The 26,692-nt window shown below is 38.8% G+C and overlaps 2 protein-coding genes across 2 annotated transcripts in view; both read right to left on the bottom strand.

Moving 5' to 3' along the window:
- LOC135467223 (protein RRP5 homolog) overlaps nt 1–9,442 on the bottom strand; it is a 41,933-nt gene extending 32,491 nt beyond the window's left edge. Inside the window, exons 1-13 of the mRNA XM_064744987.1 lie at nt 9,422–9,442; nt 8,235–8,388; nt 7,345–7,485; nt 6,744–6,914; nt 5,976–6,137; nt 5,374–5,497; nt 4,787–4,914; nt 3,931–4,002; nt 3,504–3,605; nt 2,773–2,982; nt 2,058–2,125; nt 1,788–1,844; nt 186–246 (exon numbers count right to left, since the gene is read on the bottom strand). Of these exons, the coding sequence (XP_064601057.1) occupies nt 186–246; nt 1,788–1,844; nt 2,058–2,125; nt 2,773–2,982; nt 3,504–3,605; nt 3,931–4,002; nt 4,787–4,914; nt 5,374–5,497; nt 5,976–6,137; nt 6,744–6,914; nt 7,345–7,485; nt 8,235–8,339 (1,401 nt within the window). The 5' untranslated portion in view covers nt 8,340–8,388; nt 9,422–9,442. The remainder of the gene's footprint in view (nt 1–185; nt 247–1,787; nt 1,845–2,057; nt 2,126–2,772; nt 2,983–3,503; nt 3,606–3,930; nt 4,003–4,786; nt 4,915–5,373; nt 5,498–5,975; nt 6,138–6,743; nt 6,915–7,344; nt 7,486–8,234; nt 8,389–9,421) is intronic.
- A 5,568-nt stretch (nt 9,443–15,010) lies between these two features.
- Nucleotides 15,011–26,692, bottom strand: part of LOC135467222 (uncharacterized) — a 30,004-nt gene continuing 18,322 nt past the window's right edge. The window contains exons 15-25 of the mRNA XM_064744986.1: nt 26,268–26,388; nt 25,232–25,390; nt 24,603–24,716; nt 24,149–24,259; nt 23,302–23,405; nt 22,136–22,430; nt 20,795–20,870; nt 20,538–20,618; nt 20,138–20,229; nt 19,389–19,465; nt 15,011–18,399 (exon numbers count right to left, since the gene is read on the bottom strand). Of these exons, the coding sequence (XP_064601056.1) occupies nt 18,320–18,399; nt 19,389–19,465; nt 20,138–20,229; nt 20,538–20,618; nt 20,795–20,870; nt 22,136–22,430; nt 23,302–23,405; nt 24,149–24,259; nt 24,603–24,716; nt 25,232–25,390; nt 26,268–26,388 (1,310 nt within the window). The 3' untranslated portion in view covers nt 15,011–18,319. The remainder of the gene's footprint in view (nt 18,400–19,388; nt 19,466–20,137; nt 20,230–20,537; nt 20,619–20,794; nt 20,871–22,135; nt 22,431–23,301; nt 23,406–24,148; nt 24,260–24,602; nt 24,717–25,231; nt 25,391–26,267; nt 26,389–26,692) is intronic.

Here is a 26,692-nt window from a genome sequence, read left to right as displayed (position 1 = left end):
ACTCTGGGTTGTCACTCAAGAATGTGGCCAAAAGAAGTGTTGGTTTCCTTTTCTCTTCCAATACAACTGACAGCTTTTATATGTGTGAAAATGAGTCCCATGTCCTATCACAATGTCCCACACAGAGCCTGTCTAGCCAGTTTATTCTTATTAATTATAAAAATATCAAAATATGGCAGTCATACCTCAACAACTGAGCCAAGCTGGATGTCCGTCAACTTCATAAACTGTCGTGTAAGATGACTCCTGAGGGCGAAACACAAGAATATATCCTGTACACTGATTACGAAGAAATCGGCCATCTACAACACTGTTCACATCACATTTATTTCTTTATAAATTTGATTGGTGTTTTGTGCTATACTCAAGAATATTTCACTTCTACAATGGAGGTCAGAATTATGGTGGGAGGAAACTGGGCAGGGCCCACGGGAACCCACGAACATCTGCCGATTGCGGGCAAACCTTACAACATATGGAGTGATCTGGACTTGAATTTGATGTGAGAAGCTCCTGGGTCATTGCGCTGTGCTGGCATCCTAACCCCCTCAGCCACAGAGGCCCCCCTGTTCACATCACATATATTGTTGATAACAACAGAGTACAGATCATGACTGCATTTTGGAAACACTGTAACACATCCATCAAATTTAGTGAACAGATTCCACAGCAATCATCTGTAATTCTGTAACTCTTCAACCTTGTCGCATGCTTGCAAGATCCTTTTATCGAGTACATTCTGAAGAAATTATTCTGTGTTGACTGCTAAAATTATTCTGTGTCCCCTTGAAATTAGCCAACCTGTTCAATGCAGATTTGTTACAAAATCAAATTTAAAAGTGGCATAAATCATACTGAAAGTTGCTCTTACATAGGCGAAAAAGGTTGAGGAATTTGGGGATACTGTAAAAGTACTTATTATTTGCTGGAATTTATTTTTGCGGATTTTCTCCAAAAATATGTTCACAGGAATTAATTTTTAAGAGAATATTGAAAAACAAATCTTAAAATCTTAAAATTTTCCAAGATTATAATATGGCCGAAATTATTCAAGCATGTCAAACTGGTATCATCATGGGTGGCTTTAATCCTCCTTTGTTTTCTGCGGGTTCGCTAATCCTTGTGATCTGGATCAGAGATTAAAACAATGGCGATGCATTATCACTACGTAAGAGGTTTATTTTTGCACCTATCGTGAGCAGTACTCAAACAGGTGTCACTTCTTTTCGAATCATTGATGAGCACTTTTAAACACCATTTCAACGTAAAACATATGAATTCACCATTATCGGCGCCAGTCACTCATTCTTTATCGAGCAACATGGTAAGTTTTACATTGTTTTCAGTTTTAATCGTCCTCTGTAGCAGGTCAGAAACTATAAACTTGTCTATATTTAAACCATAATTTCCATTCCCTGCTGTTAAAAAATTTAGCTGGCCCATCGAGCTCCCGTCACCCTGGCAAAGATTTCACTTCATTATTACTACTACCTGTAGTATATGCTTCAATATTGGATATTTTTTCACTGGAATTATTTTTCGCGGTAAATTATTGACCGCGAAATCTGCGAATATTAGTTCCATGCAACAATTAAGTACTTCACGGTACTTTATGACCAAACAATGAATTAAAGTTAATCCAGTTAATTATCCTGAAAAATATAATATCTTCTTATTGATGAATAAAAAAGGACAGATTTTCTACTTCATGTAAGCAATTGTAAATTATATAGCAATTTACAGACCAAGACAAGTAATACTACTACCAGTAATGATGCTATACTCACTCTCTTAAAGACACAAGAACAACAGCCTCTAAATAGTTGAAACCGATCACACGACACCTGATAAAATCAGAATATATGGAATATATGGATTCATTAACAAACAGTGTGAAATACAAAGTTGGAAGGGAAACTAGTTTGGGTATGCATTAGGTAAAGAGTAGATGGTTTAACAACTAGACTGGAAAATATATGTATAATAGAACCATCAAATCATTGTCTTTCACCACTGAATTATCTTCTTAATTAAAATCTTCAGAGGAAATCCCCTACCTGTGGGTGTCACCTGGGGAGAACTGATTTTTCAAACTGATCACCTTTTTATCACTCACATTCCTCAACTGAAATGAAAAAGAGAGATTTCCATAAGAATGTTGGTATATTATTAAATTTGTCAAGGATTTTAAGTTACTAGGAAGTACTTTTAACGCCGGATCAGAGAGGTTAGTTTCTTGTGTGACAATGATTCTTCTATGTATAAATACATAATAAATTTATCTATCAGCATTAAGGTTAATTTAGTTAACTTAGTCAAGACCACAAGCAATCCAGTCCGTCCATCCTACATGTATAAACCACATACCTTATCCAGTACACATGTATATGTATATAGAACACACAAGGTATCAAAGCCTAACTCCCTCACATACTATTTTTGAAATGCTGGAAATAACAGCCTTAGGTCCAAAAACATTTAACTCATTTTACTAGCTCAGTAGAACTAAAATAACGCTCAAATCTGCCACTAGACTGTCCAATGCTTGTGTATGTTTATTTCTACACAATCACATTGGCTGAAAAGCCCTAAAAGTAAAAACCTACTAGTCGTATTTACTCGCTATCTTGATTCTATTCAATGCCACAGCTATGTGACACTAACCATGACCCCCTGTGATCAAAATTTCAAAGCTTCAACTTCAAAATCTTAAAGGCTACAGAAGACACAACTGCCAGATCATGTTTTTCGTCCATAGTATTGTACATTTACCATGCAGAAGCCTTTCAAAGTTTCTGTTAGTTGAAAGCCCAGCCCTCTTGAGCTCTCCACCCAGGTGATTTTAGCCCTCTCTACGAAGTCACCATACTGAACCCCAGTGAAGAGTGAGCAGGGCTTGGAGGGGTTGTTCAACAGATGAGGTAGGTAACTGAGGGAGACCAGCTTTGTTGTGGGGTGGATAAACAATACACAGGCTTGGATCTGAAATAATAACATCATGCACTGGCACAAATATCATAGAGGTTACAGAGGGACGTATCAATAACCGCAAGAACAACAGTTAAGACATTTTTAATGCTTTTTTGCACAACTAGTCCATCTATTTTATAAGGTGTTATCAACATCAAGTTTACTCATGTAGAATTTTTTTTTTACCTGGTACTGCTTGGGAAAATAGCTAAAGAGGACTCAAGAGTATTTCACTTATATGACGGCGGCCAACATTATGGTGGGTGGAAACCGGACAGAGCCCGGGGGAAACCCACGACCATCCGTAGGTTGCTGGCAGACCTTCCCACTTACAGCCGGAGAGGAAGCCAGCATAAGACGGACTTGAACTCACAGCGACCGCATTGGTGAGAGGCTCCTGGGTCATTACGCTGCGCTAGCGCGCTAACCGACTGAGCCACGGAGGCCCCCGTTTGTGATTGGATATTGATAACGCGGGACATTTTGCTGGAAACTGAATTGTGTATGTGTTGGTGAAGACAGAAAACACTTACCTTTTGTTGTACCTCATACTCCTTTGGTTTCTTTGGCAGATGAGTGCTGTGGATTGCAGCCTTATACGACAGAAAACCTACCACCAGGCCATTCTGTGTTACCTGTGGGAATGCAAAAGGGAACCATTACTGACACCTGTGAAGGCAAGGTGGCATGAAACCAAATAACCCTCAGAAGACACCAGGAGTGCTTGAGCTACGGAGACTGGCATATTAAAGCATTGTGGACAGGACATTATTCAGGACAAGCTATATCACATCTGAATGTATGCACACAGTACAACTGTTCACAATGGTTGTAAGTCAATGAAACAAGTCATGGACATAAAGACTGTCAAATACATGTATATTTATGTACATCACAAACCATTACATACTTGTATATATGAAATGTATTTAGCAATTTCATATTTTCATTTCCAGTTACCTTCTCTATCTGCGCAGTAACCACCATTCCCGGTACCAGAAAAAAAAAGCTTAGCTTCATGTTAGGTGTAACCTGTAAACAGGGGAAGTAACTCTGATAAGTCTGACTGAGTATCACATACATGCACACAAATAGGCACAAAATGGATTGAAAGCAATTTGTTCACAGAAACATTTAAAGCCACATGGGTAACATAGTTTGTCACCAAGTTTGTCACAACATACTTTTATTGCAGATTACCTGAACAGAAACTAAAGTTTCCCAATTTGCCAATTACTTCAGCTGCTGACATATGTGGCGTATCTTGAGGTAATGAAACACATTCGCATTTCAGCATGTGTGCTACTATACTTGCCACACCACCAAGTTACAGACAGTGGCTTTTACAGTTTGAGGTTGCAAACGCTTTTTCATGGCCAATAAAATGGCAACATTTCAAACCAACACTTTCTACTTGGCATTTTTAATTTTTCCATTGTTTTTACTATAAGTTATTGTAACTGGGGACACAAATTCCAATGCATAATTTCAATGAAACAGATATTTAATGCAGTAAGCATGCTGCCGCTCAGTTGAAGCAGAGGCTGTCGAGTAAAAATCAGCATCCAGCTCCAGTGCACTGCGAGATCTCGCGACATTTCTGTTTAAAAAATGGTGCCCGTTTGAAATGCAAAACTGACTTATATACAAAGTACAAGTTCCACCCAATAAGTCAACTTTAACCTACAAGCTACGTGTATGTATTATTTGTGCTTACAACTGAACCCCTTCTAAATTACACTGATGAGATGCATCAGGTAAAGAGTCTAGTGAAAATCATCTAGCAGTAAGAATTATTCATTGTCTACTTGCATACCTTTGAGGTCATGACCTTTGAGGGGTCAATGGTAACATGGACACTCCTACTCTCCCCTGCTAACATTCCAATGTGGTCAGTTGTTTGGACATAACAGTGGAGATACTGAGCCAGCTTCAAGGAAAACCCTGAGGAAGAAAAAAACAGCTATATTAGAGTAGAACGGGTTAGCGTTTACCTGAATGACAAAAATTACTGGGTTATCATCTACGGTCCACCTTAAACATCCCTTCGGGGGGAAAAAAAGTTTTTACCTTGGATTTATTTATTTAGTTGATTGGTGTTTTACGCCGTACTCAAGAATATTTCACTTATACGAGGGCGGCCAGCATTATGGTGGAAGGAAAACGGGCAGAGCCCTGGGGAAACCCACGACCATCCGCAGGTTGCTGGCAGACCTTACCTTGGATTACCAGCTTTGTTAGTTTTTGCCTGCCTATCTGATGGTTGATTAGTAGGTTTATCAATATACTCCAAAATACTTCAGTACATTTTATTGGTGGAGCAAACCACTGGACTTACAATACTGTATTTCACCCATACTTTAGATTTTTTGAGGGACATACATGACGCATGTATATGCTTACCATCATTGCAGACCTGGATAAACTTCTCAGCATCATCGTTGCTCAGAAAAGTCTTGACTCCTTTTACCCCCAGATCTATGACATAGCCGTGATCTTCTTGGCTGACCACTGTTCCGCATAATACCTGTAAACCACAACGGTCAAATCCTCAGCGTTATGAGAGCAGCACCATTCATGCACGTGCAGAACTTTATTTATTTATTTATCTATTTATTTATTTGAATGGGTTTCAACACCATCACGTACATGTAAAGCATATAAACAACATTACAATCCTTTCACATCAGCTCACATATTCACTCAATCACAAATACAATTTAATGCTTGGGCACTTTAAGAAGACAAAAATTTTACCAATCCAGGTGCCACTTTCACAAAACCTTGAAAATCAAATTTCTGGTAACTTGTAAATGATGTTGATGGGCTATTGTGCCATAAAGCAGTGTCATTTACAGGAAAAGTTATTAAAAAACATTTAGTGAAAGTGGACCTGAAGAGCCATTCATTTATGAACTATAATAAGACCAATATATGAACTGCTTGAAATGAAACTACCGGCGCAAGTATTTGGAGTGACAGAGAAAAAAGCTGACAAAACTGACCTGTCCTGTCTTCAGTGAGCTGGCGGTCACGTTAACATTCACATCCGATGGTTTGATCGACAGTTTGATGGATGTATTCCCTTTACTGATTTGCTTCACATCCATCACTTTACACCGAACTATCTGACCCACTTGAAATAAATCATCCAGGCTGTGAACATCCTGAAATATGCAGAAAAAGCATTGTCATATAAATAAAATAGCTGCTTGATAAGTGTTAATATTTTACCTAGAATAATGTAAATGATTTAAAATTTTGTCCACTGCTAACTTTCTTTTAATCTTAGGAAGGTGTTTGGAGGTTTGTTTGGAAGGTAGGTTGACATCCTATTGGGAAAAGTCTTTCAGCACCAATGTGAACATTTTGTCACATTTTTGGTAAAAAGAAATATGCTCTTTTTTAGGCAAAATATAAACTCATTTAAATCTGTACAACATCAGTCAACAAAAAAAAAATGTTTTGTAACATCTGCAATTCTACAAATACACTTTGAACGATGTGTTAAAACAACCTTAATATTCACAGATATTCAACATTTATTTCATTTCATCTGAAAAGCAATATAAACCTATAGACTGAGAATAACACAATGACAGTACAGGGTCTTTGTCAAGACACATGTACATATATATAGAATTTTTGTTGCTACAAGTTGTCCACACTTTTACACATCATTAGGCAAAATAAGAATAACAAATACTGTTCAAAATCCAAATAGTGTTCAGTGCTGGCTGACCACTACCATAACAGGATTAACCATGACTAACCTCATCTGTGTCCAGTGACTGGTCGGCGACCTTCTGTAACAGTTCAGTGTATGTATCGCTGATGGCAGTAATGGCCACTGTACCGGTCAGGTTATTTGGCAGACTGACCACCAGCTCGTAATCACGGACCTCCTTGACCACTGCCAAAGTCAACATCCCAGAGCAGATCATCTGGATATTTAAAACAGTGATATATAGATATTTCTCAGCTTTTGTATCAGGGCATAATAACGAAAATTTATGTATGAAGGTCACATGGTGTCATTTGTCAGACTGACTAGCAAATCTTGATAAAATAATAAAAAAAAGCTGTGAATCATTTCATATTACCTTTTGTTAAGTACAAATCATGTCATTCTCCAATTTCCATTTGATAAGTCACAACTGACTGGTCGATTCTACTAAGAGCACAGAATGTGGATGGCAAAAATGAAGAGGCTGACTAGCATAATCAAAGCACTGATCAAATAACCAGAAACTATTATCATACACCTGCGCTACTTTTAGAAACAGATAAAATTCTCATTTTGTTTTACAGACTGCATCTGAGGTTTAATGTCAGTTTTTCACTGAACTGTGAATTGTGATATATCAACTGAACCTTGTGGGTAAGTAGTTCTATCTGTCCTGAGTTGGGTGTGAAGGAAGCCTCTGTCCCCAGTTTCTGCTTCTTAGGATTCTGTTTCTCCTCAGCTTTCTGGGAACTCTTTCTCTTCTTGGGCACTCGTGTGTCACTGTGAACCTAAACAGAAGAGCAAAAGAGAAAATATAATCAAACTTTACATGAAAGTCACACAATATGGCATGGCTGAATATTGCTTACATGACAATAAGCTAAAGTCATTCTTTCTTAAGACAACATTGATGTTTCTGAATAAAGAATTATGTTATATTCAACATAACTACTGCTGTTACCACAGGTTCATGGGAGAATCCAGATTCTCATTTGGATGCACAACAGGTTGATTAACTTCACTGTATAAAGCTGATGTTGAGTAAGGAGAATATGTTTCTGATTAAACATAACTACTGCTGTTACCACAGGTTCATGGGAGAATCCAGATTCTCATTTGGATTCACAACAGGTTGATTAACTTCACTGTATAAAGCTAAAGTTGAGTAAGGAGAATCTATTTCTTTATCACTTGACCAGCAGCAGCCTCAGTAAGACCACAGGTTTTCTATATATTTAGATGTAGATTTTCAGCCAAATAAATACCTAATCACCCAAACACCCAAAGATTTTTTTTTTTTTTTTTTTTGATTGGTGTTTTACGCCGTACTCAAGAATATTTCACTTATACGACGGCGGTCACCATTATGGTGGGTGGAAACCGGGCACAGCCCGGGGGAAACCCACGACCATCCGCAGGTTGCTGGCAGACCTTCCCACTTACGGCCGGAGAGGAAGCCAGCATGAGCTGGACTTGAACTCACAACGACCGCATTGGTGAGAGGCTCCTGGGTCAGGCCATGAAAGAAATTTCTCACCTTGAACAGATCTCGATCTGCATTTTTTCTGGATTTAAATTTAGCAGTGTCTGTTGGTTTTTTCCTGACTCCTCCCCTAGGGAAGTTTTCTTCTTCTGCTGACATGCTGGTGTTCACTTGTCTACTTACATATATATGTACATTGTTGTAAGTTCTGAAAAGACAAATGAGATTAGTGATGGAACTCTGATACAAAATGTATGAAATTTTCAATCACATAAAACACTAAGGTAATTGTGACAGGTGAATCTGTACAAAGGAAATAAGGTTTACTGGTACGAATTTAGAAAAAAAAAATCAACTTCACCACTGGTTAAAGAACAACCTCCTAACAAACCAATCAGGGTGTTGTTCCACATAGCACTTATATCCACTATAGACAAAATTGGAAAAAGTTTATGGTTTAAGAAGCTGAACTTGTGATAGACTGGACTAAAAATTTGCATGTGTTGAAAGCCTTTAAATTTAATTTACTGATGTCAAAACTGGCTTTGTACAATCAGTCCCAGATTTTTGCTCTGTGTACAGGCCTAAGCATTAGAAGCTGGGTGCATTACATACCATCAATTGAACGTTAAAATAAATTATTGAATGACTGCAACTCTTCAACCTTTTCAACCTCTCAAGCACTTTTCCAATGGAATTTATGCAAACAATTATTATCATGGTGACACTAAAATATGCTTTTTGAGCCACTAAAGATGCACAATTCATGAAAATATGCAAATTATTTCTCAGCAAGTATATTCAATAGCTAGTTCTCTCAGAATGTTTCAAAATTATTGGTTGCAGAGGAGGCTGAAAAGGTTGAATTAGAGTGAACATCACCTTGTATCACACATTGAGACATTGCGTGTACATCACCAAGACATGCGAAGAGAGGGAGAACTATGCCAGTGTCAAAACTTCAGATTCCTCTATATAATAGGTAAATTCACAGTGAAGATATACGCATCGTACATAGGGCCTACTGTACGGTACATATTAAAGCCATGCAAAGAAATACAGCGGCCTCGCGAACTCAAAGCTTGAGATCCATGTTTAGTTATTGGAAACTGGAAAACATCTACTTTGACTTAATGCATTAAAGTGGTTAACGAGAATCATCCCGATGGCACTAACAATCGGTGTTGTGCATCTTACAACAGTCGCTGGTATTTCATTATCAGAGAAATAGCCTAACGTACCTCAGTGGCGTCGACCATGTGGATTCATAAACCGGAAGTAAAGGCTCGTGATTTTTAACCAATGATATTTCTCGAAGGCCGCTTAATGCGATCCTTCGTTTTGGAAACCAGGAGAAGGGCGAAAGCAGTTACACAGGGTCAAACTACAGTTCTGTCATTATATCTGTTGGACACGTATAGCTGAAGGTATACATCTTGAAAACGAAATAGTGAAGCGTGGTGTGCGTTAGCGGTTCCTTCAAAAAGCATGGTACATTCAAGTCAAATTGTTCTTGTAACAACTGACGACTTATGAGCCTCGAATGATCTATGGATGTTAAATTGATAATTGGAGTAATTTTGTGTTTCAGTTTCAGTGACAAAGTGAGAAGCATTCACATTAAATGGAAAACTGTCATACTTTATGTGTAATCTATAGTTCCGGCAATCTTGTGCAAGACGTCATGTCTGTTGGTCCGAGTGCACTGACTACACAGTTAATAGTCAGATACTGCTCTGACATTAAACTTGGCAAAATTTCTTCTGGCCGAGGATGACCTAAACTATTGTCAGAGCGCGCTCCATGTAATAACCTGATGCAGTTGCTGTGGCAGTTTGCCACAGTGTTTGAGACAAAAATTACCCATCCAATACGTCTCCAAGGCCTGAATTTTGCAGACGCTTGTGTTCCTTATCTTTTTGTCGCTGTATCACAAGCAAAACATCGATTGGTAATTTTTTAGGCCATGTGGGCTTGAGATTCTGTGATGATGCCCTAAGCGAATGAGTGTACTGACAGCCTTGACATTTGACAAGGGCAGGTAACTGCATCAGGCATTTAAGTGGAGCATGCTCGGACCTTCGGGTTTTTTTCTATCAAGGTACATGTAAGCCAACGACCAAACAATGTATGGGCTTTACTCAGAGGGCCTGCAGGAGTAATCAGAGCACAACGTTAATGGAGTACTGGAAGAGTTTCATTGCTAATGGCACTGTTGAGCTGACAGACCAGCCTGTGTATATTCAGTCTAGCAAATATCGTAAAATCATACTTTTTTAGGAGGATTAGTTTCTGAGAACTCCCACCCTGTGTCCGAACGTGCGTGAATTGGCGAGACACCTAAAATGCCGATTTGACCCGTTAACTTGTAATGGTAAATCAAAAAAAGCTCTGTGTCCTCTAAATAAACTATTGACACATACACCCATTACCAGAAAGGTCTAAAAAGAAATCATATCATCCACAGAGAATGTGTTTATATGCATGAGTGCCTCCACGTGGTAAGCTGATGAATGAGTAACCTGCTTTAGCCCCGTATTGATTCCGTTCCATCATCATGCTCACCTTGGGCTAGGAATTTGTAGATCCCCGCCTCCCTCACATTGTTCATACTAGCCGTGGAAACAATAAATGATAGCTGCAATTTTAGGGTCGCTTGCACACTCTTAGGCTCCTTGAAGACCACTCCACATGCCTTCCACTAACATAGTGTGGAGATTTGTACATTGCATGTGAAAAAATTCGTCAATGAAACGTTCTTTTTTTTTACTCTTAAATAACTCAACAAACGTGTGTCTAACTGCTGTTTAATTGTTTAAGGTGACAATGGCTGGCGTTGACGAGTCACAGTACAAGTTCACAGGAATGAAGTACTATTTCAACTCTTACACACAGCGAGGAAGATTTAATGCAAGTATCTAAGTATCTCGCATTATGTCCTGTGGAGTTACAAATTAAAAGTCTACAGGTACCACTGGTAATAGCAGTCAAATTTTAATTGAATTAAATAGCCAGCCTGTGGCATGCTGATTTATGTGTTATGAATCTTTGTATTTTTATCCATTTGCTTTCATGTGTGGAAGTGTTTTGAGTGTGTCAATACTTGTGTAAAGTAAGATTATTGACGTGTGTTTCTGTTCTCTTTATTCCAGTGGGTAGTTGCCACATATGGAACACTATTTGTTGGTTACCTGCTCTTCGGACGAGGAGGGAAGAAAGCAGACAAAGCCATTAAAGATGAGAAGAAATAACGACTGTGTAAATTTAGTGAATGAACTATAAATAATCGAGATGTGTGATGTTACCAACAACTGTTGTGTGAATACAGGCCTAGCTGCCTTAATACATTATTACAGCTGTAGTTTGATAAGCGACCATCTGTCTGTTTAATGTGGTGAAAATAGAAATTGTTAATAAATATATTCCAAAACCATTCTGTTTGTTGACAGTTTTACATTATTATTTCCTCAATATGATATGTAAGTTCATGATTTTCCATTACAGTGGAGACTACTTTGGTGGGGAATGTTTTTTGAGCATGCACCTCAAAGTCAGGATCAAACCTGGATCAGTTGATACCTAAGACTTTAAAAAACTGGTACTTCTTGTTGCCTCAATTGATGCTCAGTAGAGAGATCGGAGCAAGGAAACTCGTACTGGTTAGCCCGTTGTCAGTATAATGTGACTGGGGGAGTGTCATGTCTGGTTTCTTCAGCATGATACTTCCTTAGCAGCATGACTTGAGTGGCATGGACTCCTCCTGCACTAGACACATTATACGTAAACACACCTAATAACTCCCATTGTCATTACTGCAAGTCACTCATAACCTACATTTACTCCCCATTTCATTACTGCAAGACTCACCTACTCCCCATGTCATTTCTGCAAGACTCCTTCACAACCTACTCCCATTGTCATTACTGTAAGACTGTCACAGCCTACCCTATGTCATTACTGTATGACTTAGATGACTCAGTCACAACCTACTCCGCATGTCATTACTGCATAAATCTGCCATAACCTACTCCCCATGTTATTACTGCAAGACTCGCTCATAACCTACATTTACTCCCCATTTCATTACTGCAAGACTCACCTACTCCCCATGTGATTTCTGCAAGACTCCTTCACAACCTACTCCCATTGTCATTACTGTAAGACTATCACAGCCTACCCTATGTCATTACTGTACAACTTAGATGACTCAGTCATAACCTACTCCCCATGTCATTACTGCATGACTCGGCAATAACCTACTCCCCATGTCATTATTGTAACACTCGGTCACAACCTACTCTGCATATCATTGCTATAATTTACTTATTTATTTGATTGGTGTTTTATGCGGTGCTCAAGAATATTTCACTTGTATGACGGCAGCTAGCATTATGGTGGGAGGAGAACGGGCAGAGCCAGGGGGAAACCCAGGACCATCCACAGGTTGCTAGTAGACCTTCCCATGTACGGCCGGAGAGGAAGAAGGATGAGCTGGACTTGAACTCACAGCAATGACCGCATTGGTGAGAGACTCCTGTGCCATTGTGCCGCGCTGGTGTGCTAACCACCTTGGCCACTGAGGTACCTCATTGCTGTAAGGCTCGGGTTAAATTCTGGGTCAAGTCATGCTTTGGACTTTATGATAGGGCGTTCATTACTTCTTCTTGTGGTGCTCAGCCTGATGAAATGAGTAAGTGTCTAATTGTGATATCTGGGATGTTGACAATTTTCATTTACATAATTGCGGCCAGTACAATATGGCCCCAACAGTGGAAGCAGTGGAAGTACGTGCAGTTACAATGGGGTGAACACTCCACTCTCGGTATACCAGAGGTCATATCCGTTTGTCACTTAAGGGTTGCCTGTGGCATCATGGGCGGGTAATCTGAGTTCAGTTCAAATACATACAGCACGTTTCAACCAATGAAGCAGTAGAGTGAAGAAGCTGGTGTCATTAATCCAATTGGTTGTCTTAAAGTGAACATAAAGTCTGCCACTAGTTATACATAGAAAAAATGATATAGGACACAGAAAAATATGTCAAAAACTCTGAAGTTTTGAAAGAAGAGAAAATGAAGTTCAGCATTGGGGATATGACACTGATGGACAATTCACCCCACCTATTAGCTCTCGATTGAAAGTATGGTTTCTTATAGTAGATAGATAGATATTGATTTTGCGGTCAGTTTAAGTGTCAAACTGATGCATTTTGAACCACACATGAGAAGGGAACTGAGAAAGGCTGCCCGTGTCACAATGCATACATGTTGGTCAGGATACTGCAGTGAGCTGGCAAGAAACCGCCTCGGGAGGGTCATTGTTTGAAGAAAAATATTGTGACTGCATTATTTTTCCTTAGCAAAGTCAGATTTAGTACAAAAATATCTTCCTGAAATCTGAATGAAAGGGTATGTTATCAATCAGAAGGTCGTGCTATGTTTGGTAAATTCCCTGAAGTTGGTACAGCAAGCTAGGCCAAATGTTCACACTTGTGCAGGACGAGGCCGAGCAGGACCGTTGGAATACAACCCTTTTTGTCCGCCAACATCGCCCTGACTGAGTGCAAAACTAAAAGAAACATCGACCCTTTGAACACAGAACAGAGCTGATCCTCTTTGCTTGAGTATCAGGTGGTTTTGTTTGTACATTTGTATTTTCTCATTGTCACATTGTTTTGTGACGTCACTCTAGATAGCTATAACATTTTATAACAAAATGGCATCACCAAATGAGTGGCTAGGTACTGACAATTACTTGCTATTTTTGTGGTTGATAAGCTGTGTAGAATTTTTAAAATATTTTCAGACCATTTTTGGAATACTTTTTTATTAATTAATTCGGCTTTAGCGGCTGCCTTTATGTTCACATTAAGTATGCACCACAGACATGAGTTACATGATAACGCAACTTGAATTTCTATAGAAACAACATGTGAATGTTGAAATGCCATAAGATTTCATTGGATGACACTGTTAAAACTTACCAAACTACCTGCAGTGTTCATTTCAGTCAAGTGTCCTGCTGAAGCGAAGAGAAAGAGTAACGGTGGACATCGTGATGGTGATTGTTTCAGGCAAAGCTTTATTATCCATATAACTGCCAATCTTGTCGCCAAATATAACACTTCATTTGTAACAATATAAAAAATGTTGGCTACCTAAAGTTCCAACTTCAGTTTCTTTGGTCTATACGTACATATAAATTGTATTTATCTAGGTGCAAAGTTTTTGAACTTGGTCATATTGAAACCTAATTTTGTGTCTACATCTCTTCATTCAGACAGTTTAGCAAAGAGACCGGTAAACAAAATGGCCAAAAAGTATGTGTAGGGAGGCAGCGCTTAAATATGCTGGTGAAATCTAATGTGCTCAGCAACACTCTAAATATAGTGTGTCATACATCACAGAAGGTATTAGACATGCAATAGAACAGCACTGTGGGTGACAGAGCATTAGCTTTAACTACAGAATATGATCGGAACCAAATGCACTCTAATTCTTCAAACTTATAGTATGTGAAAGAACAACTTTCAGTACAAATTTATGCATAATTTTAGACTGCATTGATTGGATTAGCCAACTGCAGGGCTTCACAAAAAGTATAATATTTTCAGTCTACACAGGATAATACCTTCACAATATGCTTGAATAATCACCTTGAAAACTAGCCCTGATGGCTATTTCAGCTCCTCTCTCTAAACTGGGCATTATACTCCGTCAGCCCAGTACAAAAAGAGGAGTTGAAACAGCCATCAGGTGCTACTTTCAAAATGTGAAATGGCTGAAGAATTACAGTAGCATTTGATTTTATAATTATGTTCTATTATGTACAGAAACAAAATGGCGGATTTTCTGCCAATAAAAGTCAAGCATTACATTAAGAGCATAGAAACAAGAAGGTCAAGCTGATGAAACAAACATAAAATTTCTAAACAATGCAGTGTATATGGTATTTGAATAAAATTTCAAATTGTTTCTGTCTCAACATGTTCTCAACAAATCAGGTACTGTAATTATTCCAATTATTCATTATTATTCATCCAATTATTCATTTTTGCAAATACGCGTACAATTTCAAATTCCTGGCAAAATTCAACGTAAAATATGGCAATACATATATGGCACATATACATGTATCATCTTTAATTAAAATTGATATTTAATTTATTTATTTATTTATTTGATTGGTGTTTTACGCCATACTCAAGAATATTTCACTTATACAACGGCGGCCAGCATTATGGTGGGTGGAAACCGGGCACAGCCCGGGGGAAACCCACGACCATCCGCAGGTTGCTGCCAGACCTTCCCACGCACGGCCGGAGAGGAAGCCAGCAAGAGCTGGACTTGAACTCACAGCGATCGCATTGGTGAGAGGCTCCTGGGTCATTACGCTGCGCTAGTGCACTAACCGACTGAGCCACGGAGGCCCCGATATTTAATCAGATTTAACTGTAAGGTACAGTAATAAATTGTATTACTTTATTATTTAGTAGGATTAATAATAACTTAAGCCTAGCGCAAAGTTGGGAGGCCCGGGATCAAATCTGGGTTTGGACATACCAAAGGCCTTAGAAATTTAACCTCTCTGCTTTGCCGAGGGGTTAACACAAGGAAGCAGGGCTGGTCAGCCTGGTATCAGTATAATGTGACTGTGTGGGTTTCATGTCTGCTGTCTTTGGCATGATACTTTGGCAGCATGGACTCACCCTGCCACAAGAAAACACAGTATATGTACACACACCTAAGGACTCTTTCCTCATCATATGACTAAAAAAACTCTGGACATACATATACATACTGAACATTATGAAATCGTAGACTATATACAAATTAGCATCCTGCAGTTATACCAGTGTTCGTATATAGGTCAAGAACATGGCTTACCTGTATATATGGATGTAGGCTTGGATCAAGGCTTGTCTACATGTAGGTGTACAATGATTAAATCACAGCTTGATTATCACAGAAACATTGCTAGTCCTTAACATGGCATGACATACAAACACATACATGTATATATATGCAATGCTAACAGTACAGCCATTGGATGGACATCATGCTTATTACGTTCAGACAGAAATTGCACTTTTCTTTATTATCACAAACCTTTTCTCAATATATTCTGCAAATGATCCTATGATCCTGCTAGAATAGTTCAGATTTTAGGCCAATTCCGAAGAAAGATTCAACTTTTTTGAGTTAGCTGATGTTATATAAACACCTGTAATTATTCATCTGATGTTCCTTACCTTTAACTTATACATAAACGGACTATTTACATGAAGGTTTACTTTGCTAGGAAAAATAAATCTCTATATGATGAAAATTTCTTCTGTATGACATTAGGCGCAATCTAGATGACATCAATGTTGATTTAAATGGTTTCCATAGCAACCAGTAACTATGGCATACATCCAGAATATGAAACTGAAACGTAAATGTTTAACATTGTAATCCCCCAATTTTATGAAGGAATAAAAAAAAGACTGAGTATTAAGATGACAAAAACTTCATTTTTACATTGTTCCAAACTAACTGCATGTAAATTTGCGCCATCCTTACAATCAGCTACATACCTCTGTTGGAATTATGCAACTTCTCCGTTTACTTTCTTTACAAACAGGCTAAAATATATGCTTTTTACAATTTGTGTATAAGTTCTTACAAACTACACTGCTTGTGTACATCTTTTTTATAAAATCTTTTCTAAAAATATAAAATTTCGTTTGGAATACAAACATACCCTGCTTTTGATCATGGTGATCAGAATATACAAAATGGCAAGCACAGTATATGTACAAAAAAGAAAGACACTACTGCTCTGAGTGCTGTTATGACTAGACACTTTACATAAGGTAACTCCTCAAAGAGAACAACTGTGTCGAGGCAGAAGATGTGAACTTGGAAGTGACATCCCCTAAACCTATTGGCTCTGAACAAAATAGCATTTGCCAGACACAATCCTTCTTATTTCATCACTTATAAATCAAACCAAACTACACCAGAGTAGATAAATGTACACATGTATGTATATGTAGACACTACACTGTATGTCATTAACCCTTTCTCTAGTGTCGTTATGAGGCAGTGATTGTCATGGAAACAGTGATCGGACTGATAGACTTTGAACGACACAGAAATTGTGACCGCAGTATGAATGGTTATTTCTCACTTACTCACCACATCTGCATGTACAAAACTGAAACATTCAGTTACAAAGCACTTGTTCAGATTGAAATATATGGCATGCTTGTGACACAAATAGGTATGACATTTAACATGTATTGCATTGGGTACTGTATATGACAGTGTGGCAAATGTGACACATATTGTATGGTACGTGGCACACTGGGTACTGTACATGACACACTGGCACATTGGGTACTGTAAGTGACACAAATAAGCATGACATGGGACACACAGTATGTGTATATGACACATATTGTATAGTGTATTACACCATGGGTATTATGGTATATGACCCACAAACAGGTATGGTATGTCACGTAATCAGTAGGACACTTGGTATGACCTTTGACCTTTGACCTTTTGAAACAATGGGTAGGGCAAGTGACACACTGGGTAATGGTCTGAGAAACACTGGGTAGGACATTTTTCATTTATATATGGTTACATCTGACATGCTGGGTTTGGCATAGAATGCACTGGGAACATGTGAGAGAAGACTTGGTATGTGACACATAGTTGACATTCTAACAATGGTATTTGGTTCAATGTGTATGGCACATAAGGAGTAAAATCTGACACACATTATATAATAAATGTGACAATGTGGCATTTCATACACCATCTGGCATCTGGCTTACTGTGTATGTCATGTGATGAACATGGTATACAGACTGGTTATAGCATGTGCAAAAATTGTGTATAGAACGTGACACATCAGTTATAGCAAATCGCATGTGACCCCAGAGTGTAGCATGTGACAAACTGTGTGGCACACTGAATATGGCGTCTGCACAATCGGGTACTGTATAGCATGTGATCATATGAGTGCAGGTTGTGACAAAACTAGAATGATCACGTACAAGTGTTACAGGCATTTCCATGACCGCGTACCCATTATTGACTCCATCAGACAAGCAGTCTTTATACAGCCAGTGTCCAGTGAGACCATCAGTTGGACAGCTTGGCTAGACTTTCGGCACAAACTTGGCAGACTCTCTCCTGATGACAAAACTTGTGATATCCATGGCCTGGAAAATAAAAAAAAACATATCACTCACACACAGTTACAGGCAGTGTCCTTTATTGTGGTGTTGTCAACACACGGCTAGACTACATGGTGGCAATGTTTAATATTGACATTATTAAATGTCAATAATTTATGGTCTGTTGAGGTGTGTATTTGTTTGATCAGTGTTTTACGGTTTACTCAAGAATATTTCACTTATATGACGGAAGCCAGCATTATGATGCGACCAGAACTGGACAGAGCCGAGGGGAAACCCACAACCATCTGCAGGTTGCTGGCAGATCTTGCTCCGTCCGACTAGAGAGGAAGCCAGCATAAGCTCAACTTGAACTCACAGCAACTTGATTGGTGAAAGGCTCTTCAGTCATTCAATCCCCAAACATTTCCAAATGTAGAAGAAAGAAAACCTCAAAAAAATTACATGTTGCTTAATTTGGCTTCATATAGATTATTTCATGGACCATTCCTGGTGTGCATTGACTGGACCACTGGTACATCCAGTTTGAATGGAGAAATGTAGCAATCAGATGAGAATACAGTGTACATGAAAATCCATTACTGCGCTAAGTACCTGAACGGGAGTAATTATGAAAATAATTACCCGATTGTAACTGAACTTATGCATGTACAAGTTTAAATTATAAGGAAAATGAATGCTAAGTTTCATAGAGTTGCACTGTTATGAAAAATCCTAAATGATGGTAATTATGAAAATAATTACCCGACTGCCATTAAATGCAGTAGTTGAGTAGGGGTATAAGTAAGGTTTAACATTATGACATGATAGCAAACAGTTTTGCATGTTTCACCAGGAAACCAATTACAAAAAATCACAACAACACCTCACATTATTTTCAGCAATAATACAGCCCCAGTTAAGCTTAATGTTCATCTTGTGGGCTTGTGAGTGAGAGAGAACTCCCCACTCTTGATCGGACATGAAAGCTGCCATCTGCAGTTCTACATCTGAGAGCAGCACTGTGGACTTACCACAGTGGAAGATGACGATTCCTGGCTGAGACATTGAAACCTGAGCAGACAGCTGTAAACCACAGCATGGGCAAGCTCTGGAAAACATGATCAATGTTTGTATTAAAAATTAAAACGAACATACATTTATCCAGTAAAACAAGACATCAAAGTTCTAGGCAACACATGTAACACAGTCAGGGCTGAATACACCAAGATTGTCTATTTTCAAATTTAAATTCTTTTACTGGTGCTACCATAATACAACTTTGTGTTATGTTAAAGGTAAAGGTACAACTGTATGTGTAATCATCATGCTGTGTTTATTTATTGATGTAATGGGTGTTTTATGCTGTTATCAAGAATATTTCACTTATACGACGATGGACAGCATTATGGTGGGAGGAAATTATGGTGGGCGAAACCCACGACCAACTGCAGATTGCTGGCAGATCTTCCCACATATGGTAAGAGATGAAGCCAACATGAGCTGGACTTGAACTCAGAGCAGCCACATTGGTGTGAGGCTCACGGGTCATCGTGCCACACTGGCACCCTTACGACCTTGGCCATGGAGGCATCAATGTTATGTTGCAGGAATATTTGATAAAACACTTCTGGATGACCTCGCAAAATTGTCAAAGTTTCACAAGCTACACCTCAAACATGGCTTTGCTCAATGCTCTGCTTTGTTTTGTCGAAAGGTCATTGATCCTGAAATGATTGGTCACTCTGTGTTTTATCTGAATGCCCATCAGTCGGTCACTTACCTGTTTAAGTCACACCTGACCCCCCAGTGACACTCAGGGTCCTCCACAAACCTGTGACACACCAGGTCTGGCTGACTCTCCAGCTGGGTGAACTACAAAATCGTAAACACAACATCAAACTGTCACTACATGTAGCAAACACAAGAACGTCACATCACGGCGACATCACATTTCACTCAGTGTGCACGTACCAGAAGTACCAGTGTCACTAAAACATGTATACAAGTTATAGGCAAGAAAATTCACAACCCAATCACATAAGGAATGTGTCTCAAAGTTGCAGAGTTAAGGGTTTGAGGTTTTCATGATTAACCTGTACCATTCTATAACAATGTGTATCCATTATTTTATGTGTAATTACAGACAATCACTTTCCTATCCAGTGCATGGAACTACTGACCATGTCCTTGAACACCTGGGTCTGTTTGCCCTCTCTAACTGCTGACACCATCTTTCTCTCCTCCTCAACGGCATAAAGCAGCTGAAAATGCAACACAAACTTTCATATGCACTGCAGCTGCTACATTTCAACATTTCATATCTTCAAATATCATAGCTAGGCCTAGAGTTTAAAATTACGTTCAAAACTGTATCTACATTCTCAATGTTTAACACAGTGGTACTGACAGTGACTGAGGCTCTGGGTGCAAAGCTCACCTGAGGGGCCATCTGGGTGGGTTTCTTTGCCCAGAGATAAGCGTCTGTTTTCTCCAGAATGTTGTGTAACAAAGACCTGGAGGATAAGAAAACAACACACGCCTACAAACAACATTTGGAACACTTGGGAAGCACATTTCTTCTAAAAGATTCTGATTCATTAAAATTACCATGGTACCTTAACAGTCTACATTTAAAAAGTTGAATATATTGTACAACCTAGATATGAGATCTGCTTCATTCTGCCAGCTTGGCTTTAAAGGTGGAGAAAACATAAAAATACCATAAAGTTCAGATGATAGAGTGCAAAAAGTTATTCCTAAATGACACTTGAAAATAATTTTTATATGATGGGTATTTGGGACCACCTTTTCATACTTATAATCTTTGTTTAATAATGTCATAAACGAGGATGTAACACAGGTTTAATAAATATTTTTGCACTCGTATCTGTTCTTTTCGGCTAACAAATGTATTAAACCTCATTTTGGATCATATTAATATTTTAAATATGTTCATAAATATTATCATAATTTAGGTTAGATGCACATGTTTTGATATAAACAACAAATTTACATTCAAATAAATTTATTAGACAAGCATCACATACTTATTTAGACCATTATTATTCAACAACAATATATACCAAAAGTTGGTCCCAAATACCCACCATGCAAAAATATTTTCAAATACCCCTTTCTGTTAAAAAAATAAACCCCCAAAATATTAAAGATCATATTTGCAAATAAGTTTTGTCACTCTTTCATCTGACTTGGCATCATGTTTATGTTTTCTTCTCCTTTAAGGAATACAGTCTTCCGCTCACTAACCTGGAACTCGACCTTTTGAAGTGTGCTGTCCTTATTTTGGAACTACAGTTGTATGCTACAAAAACATACTTTAATCATACAGTAACTGTGATACTTCATATCAAAGTTATTGGTGAATAATGAAAACTTGACTGGGTGACTCAACATGGACAACTTGTTTGGGTGACTCAACATGGACAACTTGTTTGGGTGACTCAACATGGACAACTTGTATGGGTGACTCAACATGGACAACTTGTTTGGGTGACTCACCATGGACAACTTGTTTGGGTGACTCAACATTGATTTTTTTAATAATGAACAGAAGAGGAGCAGCTGAATACACGCTAGCAATGGAGAGAAAATGGCAGTGTGATGCCATTCAGATGTAGTCAGAGTGGATGCATCCGTTACAATTGTGTTAATACTGTACTCGAGGATTTTACACCTGCATGATGCACATCGGTGTAAGTGACGCACACAAGGCTTACGCCTGGAGTCAACACTCTGCAGACTGTACCCGTAGCCATACCTTTTTTGCCGAGCCCCAAGTGCAGCAACAATCATTCCCTGGTAGAATGACAGAGATAAGGCCTCTGGTGGGAGGGAAAGTGTCTGCAGGAGAGAGATGGCCTTCTCTGCTCCCACGCTCTGTGCCAGCAGTAAACCCAGGCTGTCCCAGGTCAGGCTTGGTGTCCACCCTGCCTTTGCTGGCCTGGATGTCAGGTCTGTCTGCTCTCTGTCCAACTTCTCCACTGATCCAGTGGTCAGACTGACCATCTCATCCAGGACAAACTGCCACTCCTCCAAACTAACAGGGGACCACTCTGCAAAGGAGACAACTCATGCTACTGACAAACAATCCACAGTATAGACTCGATTTTGTTCATGTCAATCATACTTACTTTTTCAGCAGAATCTGAACCTATCGACTGGATCAGGTGAGAAAAAGAAACTACACTAGTTTATGACCTCACAGTGATTTCAAACTGGAAAAGATAGTTATCAAACAGTATGTGGTGTAAGTATGATTAGAATAAAATGGAGTTACATGAAGGGCCTTCTTACACATAGACAAATCAGACATGTCAGTTATTTTTGTCAGCTAGAAGAAAAGTTTAGTCATCAAAACAAAAAGTTTACTGGTCCTTAATGCCCATACAAGTTTTAAACCAAATTTGATTCATTTATTTATTTGATTGGTGTTTAACACCGTACTCAAGAACATTTCACTTATACGACGGTGGCCAGCATTATGGTGGGAGGAAACCAGGCAGAGCCTGGGGAAAACCCACGACCATCTGCAGGTTTAAACCAAATTTACTTAAATTTCATCCAACAATTTTGGAGATATTATAGACATAAGATTCATTTCTCCCACAACTCTGAAATACTGATGAATGAGTCGAAGACCACACCACAGAAGTTGTTCAAACCTTAAGATCTATGTTATAAAGCTATAACAGAAATCTGATGAGGATCAGTCCATTAAATATGGAGACATCATGCTGACCAAGTTATAGTGGATGACACACAATTGACAACACAGGCACAATAAACATGTACTAACAAGTATCGCATTCAACAACAACAACCATTCAGGCCAACTCTGACACCAGATGAAACCTAATAGAATAGAAGCTCATCATAATTTTTTTCATGCGTTTTAGTCATGTGTACTACAACTTTCAGACATACCATCGGCAGCAAGCAGAGTGATGTCCCCTAGTCTGACAATAATCTCCAGTCCCTTCTGCTTCATGGCTAAGTGGTGCAACATCTTTAAGCTTCCCAACCAATAACTGTAAGACGTACAGGAGAAAATATTATTAAACAAAATGAATCATCAAACAGACATGGCTCTGTATTTAAGAAAAGTCTTTTCTTGCTTTTGAAGAGGGTGATTTATACAGCAATAGTTATATGTTTGTACCTACATGTAACCAAACTGTGATGGCCAAAATATCAGGCATCCACAACACAAGTGGGAGTCTCCCATTCAATCCAGAGCTCAGTCAGTCAAAAGCATTACATTTGCAATATTTCACTGCCGTTAAACACACTGAGTGTAAGTGGATAGGCCAAGCACTGGCCAGCCCAGTGTCAGAATACTGTGACATGGTTCCTGGTGTCATGTCTGGTGTCTTTAGCATGGTGTTTCAGTGAAGCAGTATTAAATATACTGTAAATCTTAAACCTTTTCAACCACTAAATCACTTTTTTGAGTGGAATTTGTGCATACAGTTATCATGAAGATGATGCTAAAAATGATTTATTTGTGTTATTAAAGATGCAGGCTACTTAAAACTGCGCAAATTATTTCTCGACACCCAGAGTTTTTTTCAGAATGTTTCAAAATATTGGTTGCAGTGGTTGAAAAAGTTGAAGAATAAGGATATGTCTCCACTCCCACATCCTGCTACAAAGGAGCAACCCACTCAAACCACCTAGGAGTCAGCTGTTCCCTAGGAGATTGCTGATTGCTCAATTTCTGAATTGTGAGGGCTGCAGGATTATCATGAAGAAAGCAAACAGACAATCTCACCCGTATTCCTGACAGAGGTCCAGTAATTGTGCAGCATCTGTTGCCATAAACTCATCCAGAATACTTTTTATGATGGACTGATGTTTCCATGGATACAAATGACTGCCAGGTCTGACGACAAAGTTGAAATAGAAGAAGATTAGACAAAGGTGCAAGCATTTTTCATTACCCGACTGAAGTCAGAGTACGAGACAGTAAGAAAAAATTAAGAGCTAATTTTTCAGTGAATGAAGGAAAAACAGAATGAAATATAGAGATTTTCCTTACTGAATTCTCATTATTTACGATTGATTCGCTTAAATCCCTACCCCATCCATCTAAAAACAAACTCTATATGTAGCAGAGCTGTAAAGTTCAGTTCAACACGACAACCTGGTGATGTGTCACTAACCCTCGTGATGTTTTGTAAGTAAAAACCAAAGTATACATAGCTACAATGGTTAAATGTACTCACAGAGGCTTTTTGTCTTGTCTTTTCAGGACAAATGTGTCCCCATCAGCCAGAAGCCCCCTTAGCCAGGTCTGTCTCACCCTCACACTCTCACACAGAGCAGCAAGATCCCCTGGCCTACAGTAACAGGGCAGTACAATATACAGTCCACAGTTTCAGCCATACTTTCTCTAGTCTTCTACATGTACATCAATCCAAGTTGTACCATTAATACATTAGATTGCTGTTCATGTCACGACACAAGATTGAATGCCTATGAAGGCTTTCTGTTAAATCCTGAAAAACTTGTTTACTTGTACTTTTTCAAGTTGAGGTATGTGACCAAAACTTTTGCCCATGTCTAAGCTGCACACTTTGGCTGATTCTCAAAGTTCTACTGGTCTCAGAAAAGTGATACAAGATTTAGTTGGAAGGTAGGATATCTTACTGGACAAATTCAGAGATAAGTGCATGAAAAGTACATGTACTGCAGTATTTATTTGCCTCCTAAAATGCACCTTTTATGGCAATATTTTGGGCCATATATTTCAAAACTAAAACCAAGACCATTTGCTCAATGTATTGATTAATGTAGTCACAGATCCAGGAATGCTGCAGATGTACTGCACTTTGTCAATCAGTACTGTACTCACTGTGTCATGGCTGAGTGCTTGGCCAACATGTAAGGCAGGAAGAACTTTTGAGTTGGTTTGTTCAGTAATCTAGTCACATACAATATGTCTAGTGGCTGGATGTATTTGACTTCTTCCAGACAGAATTCCAGAGTCTTGTTTGGGCTTACAGTGAACAACCTGCAAAAAAGGGGCGACCACTGAGAGAATTCCATATCTTAGGCTTCAATGATTTGTTTATTGAAATTTGTTTATGTTAGGGTTGGTTAACATATAAACTAAGGCATTACAGGAAAAATTCTTGGTTTTGATACTTATTTATTTCACTGGTGTTTTACGATGTACTCAGGAATATTTCACTTATACGACAGTGGCCACCATTATGGTGGGAGGAAAGGGGGCAGAGTCCAGGGGAAACCCACGACCATTTACAGGTTGCTGGCAGACCTTCCCACGTACAGTTGGGAGGAAGCCAGCATGAGCTGGACATGAACTCACAGTAACTGGATTGGTGACAGGATCCTGGGTCATTTTCCTGGTTTCGAATCCAAAGTGAAGAAATTATTATAAAGCATTCTTGGATCATTATTTCCTATGGAAAATAGATGGAGCATGAATATTCAGTACTACGGTCAGTGTGTAGGTTTGACTCTCCTAGCTGAGATGAGATGTGCATCAAGATTTGTGTGTGGAATTTGTCATAATTTGAGGCAGGGTGAAAATACTATGGACTTAAACAATAAGGAGCAAAAAAATATGCACAATCTGAATTAATCTCTCAAGGTCAAGCAGATGCCCAAATACAGCTGCAAGGTCATTACCAACCCATGACGGAATACACTGTCTTACTTCAGTATTCAAAACACCTGATTTACCTGGACAGATGCCAACATACACCTGCAAGGTCATTACCAACCCATGACTGAATACACTGCCTTACTTCAGTATTCCGAACACCTGAGTTACCTGGGCAGATGCCAAAATACACCTGCAAGGTCATTACCAACCCATGACTGAATACATTGCCTTATTTCAGTATTTGGAACACCTGAGTTACCTGGGCAGATGTCCTACTACAGCTGCAGGGTCACAACCAACCCCTGACCTCAGCAGGTCAAAACCACCCACAGTATTGTTCTCACTTAGCTTGACGGAAACACTGTCACCTCTTACCACTTCTGAAAGACGAACGATTTAAGTTTAACATCAGATTATGATATACACTATTCAAATCCTCAACCATTTCCAAACTGATCTGATTTTGGAGCCAGAACTACATTGGTTGGGATGACCAATTTCAGGGCTTGACAAAAAGTATAATTTTATCACTCTAAACAGATTAATGTCTTCAGGAAATGTTTGAATAAACGTGTTGCAAACAGGTTGAATAACGATATGCCAATTCAGAAAAACATAACATTACGAAGTGTACAGCACTTCATATTTTTTTCTGTAATTTATAACTAATAAACAATTTACATG

The sequence above is a fragment of the Liolophura sinensis genome, chromosome 6, assembly GCF_032854445.1.
Source record: "Liolophura sinensis isolate JHLJ2023 chromosome 6, CUHK_Ljap_v2, whole genome shotgun sequence".
Classification (NCBI taxonomy): domain Eukaryota; kingdom Metazoa; phylum Mollusca; class Polyplacophora; order Chitonida; family Chitonidae; genus Liolophura; species Liolophura sinensis.
The sequence above is the reverse complement of the archived record's forward strand: the minus strand, read 5'-3'. Positions and strand labels throughout refer to the sequence as shown.